Source organism: Dreissena polymorpha, chromosome 12 (assembly GCF_020536995.1).
Source record: "Dreissena polymorpha isolate Duluth1 chromosome 12, UMN_Dpol_1.0, whole genome shotgun sequence".
In the NCBI taxonomy this organism is placed as follows: Eukaryota; Metazoa; Mollusca; class Bivalvia; order Myida; family Dreissenidae; genus Dreissena; species Dreissena polymorpha.
In genome coordinates, this window is record NC_068366.1 from 12,904,332 (window position 1) to 12,926,651 (window position 22,320).

Sequence of the window (22,320 nt, forward strand, 5' to 3'; positions counted from 1 at the left end):
ACAAATGTACAACTTCGATGACACACCGCGCACTGCATGCTGCACAACAACAGAAACCAAACATAAGGTTTTGCAACACCTTATCAAGGGCACTTTGTACTCAGATGCACTAAAAATCCTTAATGCAGCAAGTATCAATAAATGCAATCTTTGCTAACACTTTAACACAACCTGTTTACACTAAGCTTCTTAGATAAAGATAAAACTTGGGTGAACGTTCTTTAATTACATTGAAGTGTATATCATAAAACCAAATTATGTTAATTCATTTGTTTACATAACGAATATTTAAACTACATAGTAGTGCTTTACTTACATAAAAAACTGTTCAGTTTTCAATTACATTTTAGCAGACAATGTTTTATTACATACTGGCTACAAACAACAATGAAATGAAACCTGCCTCAATAGACTTGTGAAAGCTGTCAATGATTCAAACCATAAATAGAAACAGCATAAAAACCTTCAACACTGCTAAACGCATGCAATTTTTCACACCTTAATTTGCAATAAACAATAGATTGTCACACTTTAACTTTCAATTGCCCCAGTAATGTTAAGGTTGTAATTAATTAAATTGAGCAATTATTCAATAAGCACAATACGTGATGACATATTTAATGGATAAAATGGAAGGTTCGTGAAAAAACTAAAGACCCACCTGCGTTATATTGAATTCGGCATTATTAAGAGGCATTATATTGTATTTAGATAGTAGCATTCTTGGATTTGAACAAAATAATATACAAGAGGACCCTGATCGCGCTTAAGCATTGATCTAATGTCATGGACACAAATGTTGACGCCTGGACTTGCTAAATGGTACGACCTTAGTAAAACAACAATAAAATAGATGTTAATGAACAAGACATGCGTCCAAATGGAATAGATGCCTCCACAATCAACTTCTGTCTCAAAACACCGCTTATGTGTAACACCAGCTATTAATGGTAACAAATTAATGCACCTTTTGACTTCTAAGTGTGATCTTTACCTTTGAGGTTATGAGAAAATTAATACATGCAAAACTCAGTCTCCTCGTGGTATTCCTTTGAGATTACATTTTTTTAAAATCTAATTATACATTTTTCTTGTATATAATAAAAAGCTACAGAGAGGACAAGCTGTTTTATTACAAAAAAAATAACTTTGTGTTGTTATTTTGACTCTGACCTCTGAATTAGGGACACAAGTTTTTCACACAAATTGTTGTGTTCTCATGGTACCATAAGTGATAAAATAGCATGATGAATACAAAGTTATAGGCCGAATAGGTTGTTTTAGCACCAATTTTTATCTTTGAAGTGTGACATTGACCTTAAGGAAGATAGAGGAGTGTTACATTCAATATGTTATTTTATGTTAAATGACATTTGTGCCAATGTATCTTTTAATCCTTCATTACATGGAAAATGTATGGCTGAGACAGGAATTTTAAAGCTGTTTTAGGGACAAATTTGACTTTTGACCTCTAAGTGTGACCTTACTCTTTGAGATAATGCAATTATTGCTCGGCACAAGATGATAGCTCCTCATAGTTGGCGTTTGTGGTAAGCTTTCTTAATAAGGCATGATAGAAGAAAAAGTCACATTCCCAAAAAACTGTTTGAGAGCCATATTTAATCTTTAAACTCTATTTTTTTCCTTGAACTTTGAGTTACTGGAGAAAAAGTTTTATATAAAACTTGTTCAGAAATGATGGGATTCATTTTTACCAAAAAATGTCCAAAGTGATCGATTTATGGCAAAGTTCTGGTGGCGACAAGAATGTTCAAGATTTTTTATTTCAAACTTTGAATTATGACCTTCACATGTGACTTTTCCCTTTGAAATAAGAAGATGTCTGCTGCTCGTGACAAAATCTTAAAATGGAGGAAACTTGTACACAATTATTTCAAAATTAATCTAAACATGGCAAAAATATTTTAAAAATAAACAATCTGACCATTTTTTTTCGAAATAGCATCATAATTGTGGTATTTATTGTGTAAGCATGTTTTTGTTAGATTTGGCATGGTGACCTAGTACTTGGACACATGAGATCCAGATTCAAAGTCAGCGAAGAAAATGTAAAGATAAATATTCCAACCAAGGTTCATCAAGATTAAGTCATACATTGGCCTAAATGGTGATTTGACCTGGTGACATTGTGTTTTGATGCACACTGTGTCCAAATAAACCTTCTGACAATTTTTCATAAAGATTGAATTATAACTAGGGTCACTAGAGTGGTAATAACATTTTCTAGGATTTGACAGGATGACCTTTTGGTATGGCCATGATCCAGATTCAAACTTCGAATATATATTGTCGAGATACAAATTATAGCCAGGTATTATCAAGACTTGATGACACATGTGGTATCTTGAGTTAACCAGTTTTAAGTTGATGACTCACGACGCAGGACAAAGGGTGTAATCACAATTGCTCTTCCTTAGCACTTCCGGCGCAGATGAAGACAAATATGCAACTTTTGTTCATTTGTTTATTATTTCAACCACCAACCTGGTATTATATTTAATGCTTAAATACAATTTATGGTGATAAATAAAATAAAAGTGCAAAAGTTAACACAAATATTTGTTTACAAGTTGCAAGTATACACATATGTGGCTAATATTTGCCCATGTTCATAAATGTGAATCATTAAATTTACACAAAAGCTAGTCTATATGTATTCATAGTCCATATAGTATGATATTGGACAAAAGAGATATTAAGTAAAATTTGCAAATAGTAATCACAATATCAATAAAATTGCTTGATTATTATGGAAAAATAAAGTATCTTGTCCAACAACCTTTAGACATTTTTAAGGTCTAAATCAGAACTTTGTGTTTAAATATGAATAATGCACATAAAAAATGTATGTCAGAGAAGGAGAAGGTATTTCTGACTTCCTTTACCTAAACAGTGTTTATATATTTTCTGACATAACCCATCTTAAAAATATAAGAAAATATTAACAGCAAAGTCTACCAAAATTTGACAGTTGATCGAAACTACCCACTCCCATCCCGAACATTGGCTTTAAACGCAGCACTGGTATAAATATTTGATACATTGGACAATAATGATCTGCGAAACATACAACATGTTAAAGATATGATACTGATGTACCTCGATATGTATTGATTTCCTCAATAGAGTGTACATTATTGATTAAAAAAGTGATATAAATATGTCACTACTGCTCTTGGTTGAGACTGTCAAGTTACAAACGTAGTTTTATTTATATGTCAGTTCCTCTGTTTATAATGTGATTCATATTTATATTCTGCTTATAACGTTTGTTATAACATATAGCATATGAAATGTTACCGAAATGACAATTAAAAAGGTAGGACATTTTATTTTGGATTTACACCAAAGCAGGAGTAGTTGAAGCTGGATTTCAATATAGTTTGTGCCTAATGGTAATATGGTTCAAAAAACAACAGTGTGATTTTTTTCCCGTTTGAATTTGCAGTTATTATTTGTGCCAGTTAATTTCAAAATCCTATGATGTAAAACAATGCTATAACCCGGACACTTACCTGTATTTTAACTACATATATTTACATATAAGGAGCATGGAAAAAAGTGTCCCTGTGACGTTGGCCTTGAAGTGATTGATATGGTTGTTCATGCAACATTTCATACATATATTATTAGTATTATTTTGGTAATTTGTTTTTATTTACATCAGGTACAACAAAGTTATGAGTCAGGCATGAACATTTACTCTGAAAATATCCATATAAGGACTATGCAAATACTTTAAGAGTCCACTGTACCTTGAACTTACACATTGTCTTGATATGATGATCCTTACTGCCAATTTATTTCCAAAATTCACACAAAAAACACAGTTTTGAGCTGGACATGAACATGTACTTTAACTTTACATGTGACACCAGGAATAATGCATTAAAATTTTGAATTTTAAAAGTTATAAACTTTTAGAATACCATTTCCTGTCAGAAAAGAATTGTTCTTTGTAGAGATAGGCAGATGTCCTCGGTGATTCTACTGCTCATGTCTAAATTTTGTTCTGGGGTGTGGATATACATAATTATGAAACAATGCCTGGGACCAAAAAATAGACCTACCTGTTTGTCTTGGTTGTACCACTTGACACACATGTCAGTAGGCCAAGTGGTTCCATACTGTGTTAGCATTGATGTCTGGACGTACCAAGCAAGGGATATCACTTCACTCGACAGATACCTTTAAGAAAGAAAATGTCAAAAACAAACACCTGCAATGAGACAAATAAATAACTCTGTTACTAATTTAGAGATATTGAAACTATCAGGTAAAATATTTATTGCAAAGATTTTTGTAACATGTCATTATATAAATAACAGTATCTGAATTTTGAAACAAATCCTTTGTTTTAAGTTTCAATTAGGATTATCATAATGCAACCAACCAGAATTGTTTATCAATGATATAATCACAAAATGCATGAAGATTCATACCATCAGAAAAGCTACATTTTTATGGACAAAAGGCTTTATGCATGTGCGTTAAGTGTTACACCATATAAGCCTGTGCAGTTCTCACAGGCTCATCAGGAAAGCCACTTTCCATATTGTCTGGATTTTTGTTCTGAAGAGACTTCCGTTAAATTGTGTTTCCTTATTAGCATAAGTGCTGTACCTGATAAAATGTACCCAATGCTGCGGTCACCTGGGACAACACTTTACAAACATGTATTGCGCCATGTTTTCCGAGAGCCAAAATGCTTACATGTATTTCATTGGGAATGCTTTGTCTATCTGTCTGACCTCGAGCAGTCCAATCTCATACTGGCAGTCGCTCCCTGAGCACTGGTGCTGCCTCGGGTCCAGGGTGTAGGTGCCCGCTGAGGCAGGGATGTTGCTGCCCAGACTCGTTAAAAGCTTGTATGAGCCCTAGTTATAATGCATAAACAAGGGTTTAATTAGGTTAATGCTTACGTGTCAAAGGGACTTTACACTCAGTGTCAAATGATGCATCACTTATAATCAGGCATACAAAACGGGATATTAATGTGAATGTACTCAAGTTACTGATCACTTATGTTTTTTGTGTGTTCTTTTATATGATATTGTGTTGCAGGACTCGACATTAATGCTAGTTCAACTATTGGAAGAACCAGAATATTGGTCAAAATTATTAAAAGCAAAAAAAAAAATCGGCCTGTCCAACATAAAAAATAAAAAATAAAAAAGCAAGAATTTGGTAAAAAAAACAAACAAACACAAATTTGGCTGGAATTTCCTTCCAAAGCTTTTTATTTCGGACAATTAAACAAGTGTGTTTTAACAATGGTATACAATATTTCTGTAAAAAATGCTAGTACTGATTACCATTTCATTATCTTCCTTATAGCCAATCAGGTTTATTTCCACACGGTCATTCGAATTGTTGCTAAGCAACTCTGACTTCCAGGTCAAGGTCAACTGTGAGGGGTCGCGATCGTACCAGGTTATATTATCCTTACTAGACACAGTAGGCACATGTTCTCCCTGAGACAGTCTCCCGGGAAACACTGAATACATAATAATTCAAATATGAGGTTGTGAAACAATTTTATATCATATTTATCTCACATGATAGTTACGCCGAAACAATTTTTTGGTAGGGATGGCAAAATTATTAGATTATTCGAATATTCGTTTGAATGGTCAGTATTCGATTAACATAATTGATATTCGCATATTCGCACTTTTTAGTTATTTGATTTTGTTTCACGAGACAAGAGCAAGGAGAGGTCAGTTAAACGGAAAAAAATATATGATGTAACATATGTACGCTGTACAATATTGAATAGAAAAACTTAAACTCAGCGTTTTAGAAAACAGACGCTGTATGAAATGGACAACACAGTAGTAAAAAATGAAATTACATTTTCCGAATTGTATATTCCCAATATGACAAATTCCTGATGAATATGTTTAAGTGCTAGGAAACAGCAATGTTTGTACATTTGTGTGCTTTTTCGTTCAATTTAATTTATTTAAAATATCTAATGACAATACACTGTTTATAGTAAGAAATTATTAATTGTTTAACATTTAACATAAATATTGTCTGCACATCTCTATTTTCACCAACAAACTTTTATGTTAATGCATGCAAGCATGTTTAGCCTGCCATATTGTGCCATGTGTACTATCAATCAGAGGAATGCGATCCTGGTGGTAACTGTAATTGTATCATTGAATTCTTTAACAAAATTAGACAAAAAATAAGCATCTGAAATAATCACCTATGAAGAAATCTGTAAAGTATGTTTTGCCATTGGCAATGAGAGACACAGTGATGTTGTCTCTGACCATTAGACGTGGCACAATGCAGCGTACACGGTTAGGGCTGATGTACGTGGCATTACTCTCATCGGTACCCTGGACGTAAAGGAGAAATATGCAAATGTCACATTGAGCATCACTGTGAAAACTGAGCTTAATGCAGTGTCGTCCGAGATAAGCCTGCTGTGCAGTCTGCACAGGCTAATAAGGGGCAGCAATTTTCAGTTCTTGAATAATACGTGCTAAATGCACAGGCAAATCTGGAGTGACACTTTACACACACACGAACGCACGCACGCACGCACGCACGCACGCACACACACACACACACACACACACACATACACACACACACTTAAAGCAGAGTTTTCCAACAATTTTTGCTATTTTTGTAAAATGTACTTTATGACGTTAAAAATAAAACAAAATAAAACTAGTGAATGATAATTGGATGTTTATTCTTTCAAAAACTGAAATCCTCGTATTTCACACAGAATGTTATATATGACATATACACAAAAACATAAATTATGACTTCACTTTAGTAATATGAATATAATAAAAATACAGAATCTTTCTGATTTGATAGATGTATAAAAAGTGCATATTACAGTGTAGGCATCTTACTTCAGGCAAGGGGCTATTTATGCCTCTTGCTCAGGATGACATGTTCTGCGGACATTTGAAATCAAAAAGAAAAATGTCCTTATATATAAATATTTGATACGATTTTCTTTTCGTTCGGCTTTAAATTTGTCTATATATTATTAAAAGTAAACCAAATCTTGAGCTAAACATGTTGAATGTTTTTCAAACAGATTTTGTTTCTTGTTACAGTTACCCAGTGCATATTTCAAAAGACAAGAACATGAAGAAAATTATGAAGCATTATGGGAATGATAAATACAAAAACTTTTAATAATTTAAGATAAAGAGAAGTTTTTTCTTGCTTTGCTCTATTGTGATATTTCAACACTAATTGTGATATCTATATAAATATATTCTATATATTTCTGTACATTAACGTCTATAAGGGTTTACAAACAAATTTGTTGGCCATGGTTGCCAACACTTAATTTAAATGAACACTTGTACAAGTATTGTAGGAAATGTTGTGACTCAAAATAGTCAAAATTGGCTATTGCGCTCGTGTTAATTTCCATTTGATTTGCATTAGTACACCCACCTTCATGACGTTCTTCCACACTAACCTGTCCAAATCTGCATCTGTAATGCTGATTCTTTTCAAAGCAGGGGCCGGATACATCAATCATTTTACCTCCAAACATTCCCGGAAAGGTTGGGTAAATACTAAGTTGATCTGGAAAAGAAAATTACTTTTACACACCTGATTGTACTAAGCAAAACATTGTTATGATATAATCAATTTCCAATTATATCTCCTCTAACGCCAAGTCATCCAGGTGAAGGTTTACCATAAAAGTTCCAGAATTTTATATGCTACAATGTACATGTAAATTATACTGATTTTACTGCAAACCAAATTATGATGTCACATTAACTCAATGTGTATCTTGTAAGTATAAGAAAATTACGGATGAATGAATTAACATAAAAAAGTATGTTAATATATGTAAAACTTGCCTCCAAACATAAGGAAAAAAAAAATAAAAAAATAATGAGCCTTGTTCTGGGAAATAGAGGTTTATCCATGCTCATAAAGTGTAATGTCCCAGATTAGCATCTGCAATCTGCACAGGCTAATCATAGATGCCACTTTGAGCTTTTATGGTGTTTTTTATTTATTGGAATTCTCCTGAGCAACATCTCAGTCTAGGTGGAATGTAACGTCACAGATAAGCCAGTGCAACGGCATCATGAACCACACTTTAAGCATATGAATTAAGCCCCATTTTCCCAGAGCAAGGCTCATATGTAAAATGAAACAAAATACATTAACAAAACAAAAATATTAATTATTTTGTCAATTAACCTGAAAAAAAAATCCGTAGAGCACCCTGCTCTGACAACACGTCCTGGAGATATCTTGAATACGTATCTTCCTACAATGTCACTGCTCTGTTGGGTCTAAAGATTTTGGAGGTCTGTTTTACGAGAAATGATGTCAGTCCAGCCAATCGTGTTGCCACCGTTAAAACCGGCCTGAAAATTGGATTGATGATACAAAACAAACAATACATCATTTAATCATCAATTAACTAATCTTAAATGTGCTCCCAAAAATCAGATCATCATCAATCAGCTAATCATTAATCAGATCATCATCAATCAGCTAATCATTAATCAGATCATCATCAATCAGCTAATCATCAAGTAACTTATAACTCATTAACAAATCAGATAATCATCAATCAGCTAATAATTGATCAGCTAATCATCAAGTAACTTATAACTCATTAAAAATCAGATAATCATCAATCAGCTAATAATTAATCAGCTAATCATCAGTCAGCGAACATCAGCTCATCATCAGCTAACCATCACTCAGCTTAACATCATCTATATGCTTATCATAAATCAGCTAAACATCAATTAGCATAACATCAGTAAGATTATCGGTAGTTTAACATTTAATAACATTGTTTTCAAATGGAAAAATGAATAATAACACAAATTTGTAGGGGAAGATATGTTATATCCTGAATCATTTTTAGTCACTTTACCTGACAATATTCGCAAGGTAACATGTCCATCTTCTCATAGTTCAAAATTGCAAAGGAATCCCTGCCATCAGTTATCAAAACCAACTGGAAGGTGTTACTCTGAAACACAAAATGGTATCCTACAACTGTCATCAAATCCTTGTTTTTTTTTGTTGTTTTTGCTACGTTATATCAATGCGGTAAGTTAACCTTCTCACCTTTTTTACCACCCCAGTTAATAGACGGGCTAAGATTTGTAAAGCTACCAATCTAACTTAGTAAACTTGGAAAGAAAAACTTAACTGAATACAGCCGTATAAATTACGTCTATGTGTCTTTTTTATTTAATTAATATAAAGGTTAAAATTCATTGGATGAATTTTGATGAAGAATAAATTTTTAACAGCGATGATCTGGTATGATTCATATACTGCATTCCACAAAGCTAGAAGTATAGAATTGCATCAATATTTCAAACATGTTTTTTTACAAGATGCAACATGTTTAACTCTTAAAATCTTGCTATGTGAAAGTTAACATTTTATATATCATTAATTATGCTTAAGCTTCTAAAAATTATTATTATAACAAACATTTACCGGACAAGAACTTGCTGTACAAGTGAGTACGTTTGTGGATGTGACATTTCCATGCTATGACCAACCCCAAAGTTTGAGTGAAATAACTGGCCCCTACAACTTGGGAGCTGCAGTATTTCCTAAAGCCACGCAAAGTTCTGTTGTCTGGGTTGGTAGGTCCAAGTTGTTCATACTCCACACTGCCGTTGTAATCCCTATGAACACCTATTCTTTCTCCGTCGTGGTAGTAAGGAGCTATGACGGGTACGTCTAAGAAAGGAGATATATCATCCTTGCTCCAGTCCACATTATTGACCTCTGCTTTACTGGTGTCATTTGTGAAGGCAACCAATCCATTCGTACTTATCTGCATACAAAAAACATTTAAACTAAATTTATAATGTATATTTTAATGGAGTTGGCGCAGTGATATTTGTTTATAACTATTTGATTTATTTGGGTAACCTTTACCTAGTATGTTTTATTGTAATTTGCACACACCTAGGATATGGGCCTAGTATCAGAGAGATACTTAAGGCTAATATTCTGACTCAAAGTTGAGTTGTTTCCTTAGTTTAGAGCGGCGATTTCATACATAAAGGAAAGTGCACATATATCACAAGAAGTTGAGGAAACAGATGTTACACGTGATGAAAGTGGTCTTCTGTCTTGTGATGAGACTGTATTCATGCAAACTGCAACAGTTAAAGTAACTGGAAAATATGGTGATAAAAGTGAGCGTGTGCGTTTGCTACTTGACTCCGGTTCACACAGGACGTATATTTCAAAGGAACTTACTGACCGTTTAGGTTTGAAAGAAGAAAGCGAACAGGAAATAAATGTTGTGACGTTTGGAAGCGAAGGGTCTAAAACCATTAAAACAAAATCAACCACATTAAAGGTTATGCTTAAAGATGGCAGTTATATAACCATGACAGCCAATATAGTACCAAAGATCAGTGGGATGTTACATCGTAGTGCTGTGAATAAAATTCAGTTAGAAAAGCTGTCTCAGATGACTAGAAATCTACACTTAGCTGATACTATTCCTACAGAAAAGGAAGTGCATTCATTGGATCTACTGGTAGGTAATGATTTTTACCTAGATATAGTTAATTCCGAAAAAATTCAAGTGTGTTCTGGATTATACTTACTTTCATCAAAGTTAGGTTGGATTCTGTCCGGGAGAGCAGGATTTGTAAGTGATACAATTGCTGATGATATGAGTATGTTAATTCTGTCTCATAAAGACAATGACGCCGATGTGAATAATTCTGAATTTGATAGTGTGATGTCTGTTAAGACAAACCTTGAAGAGTTCTGGAGTATCGAAACCATCGGGATTGTGGATCCACCGGAAAGTAGTGATGACGAAAAAGCCATGTTGAACTTTAAAGAGACATTGAATCGAGAAAATGGTAGATATAGCGTAACATGGCCTTGGAAAGGTAACAGCGAGGAACTCCCAGAAAATCGCGGGTTAGCTTGTGATCGACTTAGGTCACTTGTAAAGAGAATTCAGAAAGAAACTGATTTAATGGAAAGATATTATACAGTGATAAAGGACCAAGTTGAAAAGGGTATTATCGAAAAGGTTGAACGTAATTCCTACAGTGGATCAAAGCATTATATTCCTCACCATGTAGTGATTACACCAGATAAGAACACGACAAAATTGAGAATAGTATATGATGCTTCTGCAAAAGCCAGAAAACAAAGTAAAAGTCTAAATGAATGTTTATATCGTGGACCTGTGTTGCTACGAGATCTTTGTGGAATATTTATGAGATTCAGATTACCTGAAATAGGAATTGTCTCCGATATAGAGAAAGCTTTCTTGCAAGTGGAGTTACAACAAACCGAACGGGATGTTACACGGTTTCTGTGGTTTAAGGATTTCACTGAACCAATTATTGATGAAGATCACATCCAGGAATATAGATTTTGTCGTGTTCCTTTCGGTGTGGTTTCTAGTCCCTTTCTATTAGCTGCTACAGTGGAAACACACTTAGATTCATACGATACGAAATTGGCTACTCAGATGAAAGACAACATTTATGTAGATAATATAATCACAGGAGCAGATACTGTTGAGGAAGCAATGACCTTGTACAATGCGGGAAAATCAATGTTTTGTGAAGCAAAAATGAATTTGAGGGAATGGATAACCAACAGTGAAATAGTGAATAGTTTGATACCCGATATTGACAAAACACAATCTGAAAAGGTAAAAGTTCTAGGTCACACATGGGACACAAAGTGTGATACGTTTTCAGTTCAAACCTCAAAAGTGATCAACAGTGAATTACCAGCTTCAAAAAGAAATGTATTAAAGCAGATTGCGTCAGTGTATGATCCGTTAGGGTTCTTTGTTCCAGTAACAATTCAAGGAAAGACTTTACTTCAAAAGCTTTGGAGTAAAAAACTAGAATGGGATGATTTACTGGATCCAGAAGATAAAGCTGAATGGGTTGCTATTAAGAGTGATTTGGCGATAATATGTGAGGTTAAACTGAAACGGTGTATTTCTCTATCAGGAGATAAAAACAAAATTAATTTCACTCTAGTGTGTTTCTGTGATGCCTCGATCAAAGCATATGCTACTTCAATATACCTTGTGCAAGAGTTTGATGGTGTATCTAAATCTGATATTGTGTTCTCAAAAAGTCGTCTATCTCCAATAAAAGGAATGACCATTCCGAGACTAGAACTATTAGCTGTGTTGATAGGGGTTAGATGTATTTCATTCGTGGAAAAGGAGTTAAATTTACCAATAAAGGATGTGATTGTGATGAGTGATTCCCAGTGTGTGTTACATTGGATATCTTCCAAGAAAGTCCTTCCCGTGTTTATTGAAAACAGAATTAAAGAAATAAGAAGTCATGACAAGATAGAATTTCGTTATGTTAACACGAAACAAAATCCAGCAGATATTGCCAGTCGTGGGTGTCCTCTCGAAACTTTACAAGAATACGACATGTGGTGGTATGGACCAGAATGGCTAACTCATCCTCAAGAGCAATGGCCAAACTGTGAAAGCGCAGAGGAAATGTGTTCAAAAATGAAACCAGAAAAGGAATCAGTTGAGTCTCCAAACGAGAGCATTATGATCTCGCAAACAGGAATTAGTGAACCCCCATTTGGTATTGAAGTACACAAGTACTCTTCCTCTACAAAACTCATACAAATAACGGCTTGGTGTAGACGTTTTTTACTCAGGTTAAAAGGTGAAAAGACCAGTTCAAAGTGTTTAACGAGCGAGGAATTGCAAGCAGCTGTGATGTTATGGCTGAAACATGTACAAATGAAACATTATTCCAGTGTGTTCGAGTCTATGGATACTAAGAAACAGACAAGTATTGCTTTACAGTTAGATCTTAAAATTGATATATGTGGTATAATAAGATGTGGTGGAAGGTTAGAACATGCAGAGTTAAGTGAAGCTGCACGGTTTCCAATATTGTTACAAAAAAATGAACGTTATACTCATTTGTTAATTGAAAAAGTACACAAAAGATTGTTACACTGTGGTGTATCTCAAACGTTAAGTGAAATAAGACAACATTATTGGATACCTCAAGGGCGAGCAGTGGTTTGAAAAGTGTTAGCAAGTTGTTAAGTGTGTCGACGGTTTGAGGGTGGTGCGTATAAACTACCACCTATGGCTTCTCTACCAAGTTCACGTGTGTCTAGGACTACGCCTTTTTCAAAGATCGGTCTTGATTATCTTGGACCACTGAATACAAAAGAAAACAGAGACTCAGTTACACAAAAGGTTTGGGTATGCCTATTCACCTGTCTCGTAACTAGAGCGGTACATCTCGAATTGGTATCAGACATGTCAGCACAATCATTTCTACTGTGTTTGCGTCGATTCATTGCTACCAAGGGTACAAATTATTAGCGATAACGCTCAACAGTTCAAACTATCAAGTGACGTAATTAAACGGATTTGGAGTGATACTGTGAAACACGATGACGTTCAAAATTACGTTTCAGGAGAAGGAATAAAATGGACATTTATCATAGAATTAGCCCCTTGGATGGGAGGCTTTTATGAACGGTTAGTGGGCATCGTAAAACGTGCCCTACGCAAATCAATAGGCCGGAAAATTCTGACAACAGTTAACAACGCTACTAAAAGAAAGTGAAGCTGTTGTCAATTCACGACCATTGGTTTATGTTGGAGAAGATCTGAAGTCATCCATTACTCTCACGCCAAGGCATGTTTTATGTTTGAATCCGCATATAGGTATACCGGAAATGGAAGACGATACCAATGATCCAGAATATAAACCATTCGAAAGTAGTGCTGATAAATTGCTAAAAATATGGAAAAAAGGTCAACGTATATTAGATATGTGTTGGACGATTTGGAGATCTGAGTACCTCTTAAGTCTCCGAGAACGAACACAGCGTAAACATAAATCGCATAGAATACAGTGTTCCGAAAATCCAAGTGTTAATGATATAGTATTAATCATAGATGACGTTGCTCGTGGTCAATGGAGAATAGGGAAGTTGATTAAACTGAATGTGAGTCGTGATGGTCGAATTCGATCAGCAGAACTTGTAACTGGCAAAGGAAAATTACTGAAAAGACCGTTAAACTTGTTGTACCCATTGGAACTTGCTTGAAATAGTGAAGAATAGTTAATGTAAATAAGAAATTATACAAAATACAAAACATAAAACTTTTTTTTTTCAGGGTAGGGTCGCATACAGGCGAATTGTGTAAATAATTTAGTTCAGAAAATAGATTTTATGTACAGATATATAATATGCAACTCCGGTTAGACCGGAGCTATGCTTGATGATAAAAGGGAAAAACACGTGAATTTAGTGTTTCATATGTATTTACCGGAGCAAAAGTTCCGTTATATTGTCAGACCGGAGCATAAAGCTAAAGCGTTTTCTATGTTTCATGATAAAAGTGAAAAACATGATAAAAGTGAAAACCACGTGAATCTAGTGTTTCATATGTATGTACCGGAGCAAAAGTGATATACCGTAGTAATGTTTTGTAGTAGGCAACTAAAGCGTAAAACACGTGAAATTCGTGCTATATGTGTATAAATATAGCTGTAAATGCCGTACTAAGTGATGTGCTGTTTCAGTGTTTTGTTATTATTTAGCGAAGTGCGGACGTTTATTCTTTAAACAATGTTTCTATGTACAATGTGTGATAAATTATACAGACACAAGAGGAATCTTGATAGACATGTAAAAGAAAAACACTCTAATTTGAAACATTACAAATGTGTCGAAGAATTCTGTACGTCTAAGTTTATCCGACGTGGATATCTGTTAGACCATTTGAACTCTGTACACGGATATCCTAGAGCTGAAGCAAGAACGTTAACGCTTTCAGCCAAACGTGAAGATGTTGTCAAATTAAACACATACTACGAGCCTTTGTCATCATCGGACGATGACATTTTCGATATGATCGCCGAACAGGAGGAGTATCTCCAGGAACATCGGAAAGCTGTCGATAATTTCAATCTCGACATGTTGACTTCAACTTATAATGACATTAGTTCACCGGACGTCAGTATATACCCAGATGATAGTGACGTTAATGTTCAAACGTCCGACAACACTTCAGGGGATGACGCCAATGTTGACGTCAATGTGCCGGATACCGTCGATAATTTCAATCTCAACATGCTGACTTCAACTTATGATGACATTAGTTCACCGGACGTCAGTATATACCCAGATGATAGTGACGTTAATGTTCAAACGTCTGACAACACTTCAGGGGATGACGCCAATGTTGACGTCAATGTGCCGGATACCGTCATTTCAAAAATGGACGTCAGTATACACCCAGCTGAGTCGGATTACGTCAATGATATTGATAACGATTCCCACATCGGTGATAATTCTGAGGATGTTATCGTCATTAGTGATGTAAGTGATGATGAACTGGTTCCAGTAGTGACTGAATCCGGAAAATGTCTATCTGTGGAAAGGCGATCGCTAAGAACGGAAGTGGAAGTCTGGACGAGGACCGGGATAAGATTTACCACCTACAGCGGAATTGAGCCTTTGTTTCGTTGGGCTCGATATGAAGATGACTTTTATAACTACACCATGAAGCAGTAACTTTACAACAAAAACTAGTGTCATATACACATGTTGGGACAATTACACATAGTAATACTTATACATTATTTCTTGGGATTTGATTAACATTTGAATGTCATTGATGGTAAACATTGTACCTATATCTAGTTAAGATTGAATTTATGTTTGTAATGATGAAAATTGTATGTTCATGTATAATTTTGATTGTGAAATTGTTTTTTTTTTTCATATCACATTATATTTGTATATGATTATTAATAATATCTATTAAGTGTCATTCTCAGTCGGGAGTGTCGTGAAGATCACGAGTTTGTTGTTGTCCTGTGATCGTTTGTTATGTAAGACTACTCCGGTTTTATTGTTATATAATCTTACCGGAGGTTAGGTTATGTTTCCGGAATATATATGTTATATTACCGGAGTTGTTTCCCGCCTAGAATCATGTTCATGTAATTTGCATGCTTTTCTCGAGTATTTGATGTATAAATACGAGAGTTTATGTTGTTTAAGATTAGATTGGATTTGACAGTTTTTTAAGAATGGTTAGAATAGATTTATGTATTTAGGCTATATAACATGGAAATGATTACTATTAGTGTGCTAAATAAAGTAAATATTAAAACTAGAAAGTGTTTTGCTTTGTTGGATTAAAAATAAAATATTCGATGTGGCAATTAAATTCCTAAAGTGCAAAAAAACGGTTGCACCTATACAAAGGTTCGCCACACCTGGTACCCCTGAACTCCATTAGCATAAATGTTACGCGCGAATTGTTTCCTATTTTTGCATTCGGTTTTGTTCCAGTACGTTGTGCACGTGGCTATAACAGGATACCGGTACTTAGTGAGGTACGCTTCAATTGATAATCAAAGCGCTGAAGGCACTGAAGTTGCATAATCTTAGAAGCAAATCAGTTTTCAAACTTATTTTATAGTTTTTTATATCGCAAGTTTGAAATGAACACAACCCATTCAAATTTTAAAGAGTGTGTCTTAAAGCACAGGTCGAGATGTGTGTGACTGTTTATCCTCATATTTATGTTAAAGAGATAACTTAGACAAAATAACAACAATATGTCTTTTTTCACAATTGGTTGCTGCACTGGCAACCATCTTTAGAAATTTGGTTGCCTTGCTAAAGAATAACAAGCCTATAATCATGTGCATGTTGTGATTTGTGTATCTAATACTTTATCTATTTTCTTTAAATTATTGAGAAACAATTTGCCCACATGACAGACTTTTAATGCAGCATTAAGCCCCGTTTTCCCTGAAAGCAGCCAATATGTACAGATTTCAATGATAAACTTACCAATGTCGTCGCACAAGCTGTTATAAACACTAGACTGGCTAATATGTCCCACAAGCTCTTAAACCTATTGTTTACATAATTATAGGCTGTCTGCTGCAGTGTACCAGTGAAGTATAAACAGGCAGCGGTAATCGTTCCTAGCGAAGTGACTTGCAGTTACCGTCCTTAGCGTAGCTAAGCACATAATGATTTGCAAAACATGTTCTGTAAATTAAGTCGGCAGCTAACGCGACCAAATAAAAATCGCTTCCAGTATGGATATTGATTTAACCTCCGTATCGGTACTTTAATATATTCCTGCATGAAAGTCAGCGCCAGGTTACCATTGACGAGCCATACACACGGTATCTATAATAATGCCTTCTTTACAAATAAGGTACGTAACTCAATTAACCGAAAACACAACATCATACAGCCACCGATTATCACGCGCATGTTCAAATTCAAATGCATGCGCCTTTTGCATGATTATGTCAGTTTTATATTAATATTATACTATTCTAAAAATAAAGTATAATCCTCAACTTCTTCATTTTTCATTGTGCATCTGAAATATAAAGTAACTAAATACACTATAGTCCAGTTGTATTAATTATTTAATTAAAATTTGAGTATAATTAATAAATATTACATTTTTTTTAAATACTACTCGCTATAGACTTCATCGAAACATTGACACAACCACCAATATTGTTTAATCTGATATACGGAATGATTCAAACGATAATCAAATAAATAATGACAAAAATGCTCATCTTACATTAAAACACAAAATTGACGTGTCTTTGTTAATACAGACGTGCTCAGCCTTTAACTTAAGCACTGTTAATCTATTAGAAAACAACGATGATGTTTAAATACGTGTATGGTGAAATGCATCATAATCATTGATCATTGTAAAATGCTTGCACATATTTTAGATAAACACAAGTTAATAGTGTTCAAAGCAATGCTATTGCCACATGTTATTGTCTTTTTAGCATTTACCACGATACAATGTGACCGCGACTCGCAATAATGAATAAACTTCACGTTATTCTTTTTTATTTCCATTTATTGAAATCGTAATTATCCATATTGAACAATGCACACTATACACCGTTTGTAAAATAGTTGCGCCATTACCACACTTTGGTATCCTTAAAAAGAATGTGATACAATGCCTTTCGTTCTCTTTGAACGAACATTCATTAAAAGCATATATTTTTAAAAGACGCCAATTTAAGATTTACATATAAATGTGAATGTGGAGCATCGTTGTCAAATAAACAATAAACTAAACTTACTTGTCACACATTGAAATGAAACAAAAATAAAAATGCAACATATAAATCCATGTTCCGCGAAGACCGCCATTTTAATTATATTTTCAAATGATAACGCCTACAGTTTGTTTGATTAACTTCCACATGTGGACGTTATTTCTGATATCATGACCGTATCAGTACCGTTGAGTCAGTATTCGACAAGGGTAAAAAATGTCCCAGATAAAGCCTCGTCTAAATGTTTGTTTGTATGGCGATTACAGTTCAGCTCGTAGTAATGTGTCCCTTGTCGAATCCGCAGACAAACACGCGGTGACGCGGTTTAAAGCCTCAAGATCGCGATGTAATCTCGGGTCATTATAACGACGCTCAAAAAGATACCGATTCGGGACGCTGTGATATTATGGCTGTCCGCGGTGACATCACAAACAATCCGCGGTGACATCACGAGAGTCCGCCCGCGGTGACATCATGAAAGTCCGTGGTGACATAACGGCCGTCCGCGGTGACAACACGGCTGTCCTCCGTGACATCACCGATATCCGCAGTTACATCATGGCTCTCCGTGGTAACTTTACTTTTGTCCGCGGTAACACCATGCAGGCATACTGTGAACACCCATCTTAAAAACTGCAGTTGTCGCTTAACATGAATATTACACGGATGCGTGTGTTTGTCGGTTTTACATGTGCATGTACATATGTTCATGTCGGTATTGATGGCTTAAAATTAATTATTAGGGATGCACATATAATAGGTTGGCTATCATGTTTATGTACATTGTTATGTATTGTCAGTTAACATTGTAAACAGCCATACGTACAATATGAAAATTATTTTAATTTAAACACACGGTTTCCATGCATGCATGTAAACATTGATGTGTTTTGTCACATTAAAGTAATTTTCGTACGTTGATCATGTTAATTAATAAAGACTTAATATATATGGTCAAATATTTGGTAAATAAGGAATTGCGCATTAATTATTTGTTGGATTGAATAACAATTAAGGAAAATCCCAGACTAAATTTTCCACAGATATCTAGGCTTGAAAACTCCCAATTGTGATATTTCAACTTTGAAATATTTTAATCATTTAGATATTAGCGAACATTAATGTTTTCGTCGTGGGGAAATACTTTTATACTAACAAGATTAATATGCACTATGGAATGCACTCCTTTCAATATGCCGAGATTAAATATCATAGTTTACGCTGCACGCAACGCATGCTTATCATGAAGATTTATAAGTGGGTCAAACATTATTACCTTAACTTAACCATAACTTAAGGTGTAAAATTGATATTGCTAAGAGAAAGATATGATATCCATATTTCATTGCCCAACCGAATACTCGTAGATAAAAGGGTATACAGGATTTTGCGATCTTGTAAGTAAATAAACACTGGTGTACTATCTGGCTTTATTTTGAGGCGAGTACCGTTATTCCTTTTTTGTTCATGTATTTCATACTTATGTTTAAACATACAAAAGTTAATATAAATATAGCGTTTGAAAATTCCTGTAGTTTTCGAGATATGCCTTCAGCAAATCTTTATGAAACCATTTACGACCGTGTTCATATAATACTGTTCCGTTCCACCATGGACAATATTAAACAACCGTTTTTACGGTACATCATCAATGTTAACAAGTAAGTATTATAATAATTATAATAAATTACGTTGATTTTTTTTCTGCTTATCTCTGGGCGAGTGTAATAAGTGTTAATAGTATGGCTTTAGGATTCCGTTATTCTTGCAAATATTGGTAGTGTGTATCCTTACAGTTGGGTATAGGCTTTTGAACGTATGACGTATTATCATTATCGCGGCAATATTTTATTTTCAGATTTTGACATATCACTAATATTTGATAATGTCGTCTGTGTCATCAAGCTCATTGTATTCACAGTAGGTGCATAACACTTTTCAATGGTTTGGTTTCATAATGATATATTTCTTCCGCGTCAAGGAAGTTGCATATATCGAAATAAAATTTGAGCAACATTTGTTCCCAGGACTTTTCGTACAAACTTTCCAATGTTACCATGTGCCATTGCTATTTTCGACTTTCCAATAGACCAGAACGCCGTGAAAACTGATGACTTCCGGTTGCAACGTAATTCCGTTACTGTCGTAAAAACGCATGGTTTTAGGTAAGACTATCAATTATCGTTTAAAAATATTGAAACTATTTGTTGGATGTGTTTGCATTTTGTTTTCAATATATTTAATATTGATGTTTATGTGTTGTCAACCGGCTTTCATGTTTGTTTTTTTAAATACACATTAAACACTTGTTACGGTGTGTGGGGTAAAGTGTATTGATGTAGATTTCTTGAAAAATAGAATTGTGTGGAGACTTTAACTATTATAGTAACGGTAGTAAAAAACACACACGATACATTGATAGATATTGAATGTTTTTTTTTTAGAAATTTATTACATTTTACATGCTGGGTTATATTGTATGGTAAACAACACTGTCATGTAATGCTACTGGATATACAATGTAAATATTGTCAGTGTTAAGCTAATCTTGTTATTTCCATGTACATAAGGGCACTTATGGAGTGAGATAATGATACTAAATATTACAGTTATATGACTTCATTGCAAAATGTAAAGTGTTTATTTCTATAATATAATTTTCTATTTTAAGATATTTGATGCCATATGGACAATTATTAGAGTGACAACTACACTTTCATCCGAGAAGATTCAACATATCAGACATGCCTTCTCTTGTGCATCACAAGGTAGGACATCGAATGACTAAAAGAGTCTGATAACCATGTCATTTATATTTTCAAATACTCCGAAGAGATGCGTAGCCTAGTACACTTCTTTTCTGGACATAATTTAACATGATTTAATAGAGAGTGTGCCGTTCCTAAAAAAGCTTCATTTATGAGGCTGCTCAGCATATTTTGTTTGCAGTACTTACTCATTCTCTTTGTGTTTGTTGACATATGCTTATCATAATCTTGAATTTTGTAACACATTTTATTTTAATATATATGGTTATGCAAAGTATCTGTGTAACAAGCAAACAATAAAAACCAGACATATAAGTCCAAAATGGGTTGTTTTGCTTAATTAACCATTAAAAAATTCTATGGTTGTACATACATTGTAATATACATTCATTCTCAATGTAAGCAATGATCTGCTTGGTTGTCAGTATAAATGTGTTGTATAATGTGTATTAACTGATTATTTGTTTTATTGTTTAATGTTTTGCAGTTGATTTCATCTGTTTTTTGTTCTTTTCAGGGAGATCAAAGTATTTTTGGAAGTACCTTCTAGAGACTTACTGATACCTTGATCAATGAAATGTTGTCATATAGTAAATTTTCAAAAGTTTCACGGAATAATGTTCTTTAAACTCTTAAAAATTGACCAGTCTTTAAAAGACTGTTTGTTTAATTACCAGAGGGTGCAAGTATTTCAGTGAAAGAAACAAAATCAAAGGAGACATTAAATACAAATTAAATAATTGACAATTCAATAAATTGAACAACATTTAATGTTTATTACTTGGTGCAGTTGTAACAAGATCTTGCAGCCCCCTTTCATGACTGGGTCGAATGAGTATTTTCATTAAGAATCTTAAACTATTTTCAGTTATTCAGATTTCATTTGAAATTGAGTTCATGAAGTTTTAATACAATTCAATATGTTTGTTGGTATTATAACCCCCTCCCCCCAGTCAAGACATTTTTGTGATAATCATGTGTAACGTGTTAATTGGAGCATTTATATATTTGTATGGCAAGATTTGCAAATTCATTAATTGACAGATTAAAATTACTTTGTGAATACTGCTGTACTTCTTTATGTATTTGATGCGTAATTACTCTTGTAGATGTGAATGCTGACTATATAGTAATGTTATTATTAATGAAGTGTTTATTTTGATATACTTCAGATATTCATATAAAGATGATATTGGAAACAAAATAAACTCAATAGACCACAAACAAGCATCATTGGGTTAATATTGTTATTTGTTATGAAACAACTGTTTAATTAACATACTTAATCAGATTGCATATGCATCTAATCAATTTCAGCAATGGCATAGATACAAAACCCATAAATATACACAAATATCAATACGTACACTTTGCTTTGATTATGCAAAAATAAATATTAAATGCTT

General features: G+C 34.0%; 2 protein-coding genes across 2 annotated transcripts in view; one reads left to right on the forward strand and one right to left on the reverse strand.

Annotated features, from left to right (window-relative positions):
- The window catches only part of LOC127852371 (sushi domain-containing protein 2-like), a 34,009-nt gene extending 24,156 nt beyond the window's left edge, over positions 1-9,853 (reverse strand). Inside the window, 9 exon segments of the mRNA XM_052386331.1 lie at positions 4,092-4,209; positions 4,735-4,898; positions 5,337-5,518; positions 6,239-6,374; positions 7,490-7,599; positions 8,354-8,402; positions 8,924-9,022; positions 9,502-9,555; positions 9,602-9,853. Of these exon segments, the coding sequence (XP_052242291.1) occupies positions 4,092-4,209; positions 4,735-4,898; positions 5,337-5,518; positions 6,239-6,374; positions 7,490-7,599; positions 8,354-8,402; positions 8,924-9,022; positions 9,502-9,555; positions 9,602-9,853 (1,164 nt within the window).
- A 315-nt stretch (positions 9,854-10,168) lies between these two features.
- On the forward strand, positions 10,169-15,591 carry LOC127852374 (uncharacterized). Its single transcript, XM_052386332.1, has 2 exons — positions 10,169-12,639; positions 14,823-15,591. Exons 1-2 carry the CDS (start codon positions 10,169-10,171, stop codon positions 15,589-15,591), a joined length of 3,240 nt encoding a protein of 1,079 aa, XP_052242292.1.
- The last annotated feature ends 6,729 nt before the right edge of the window (positions 15,592-22,320 follow it).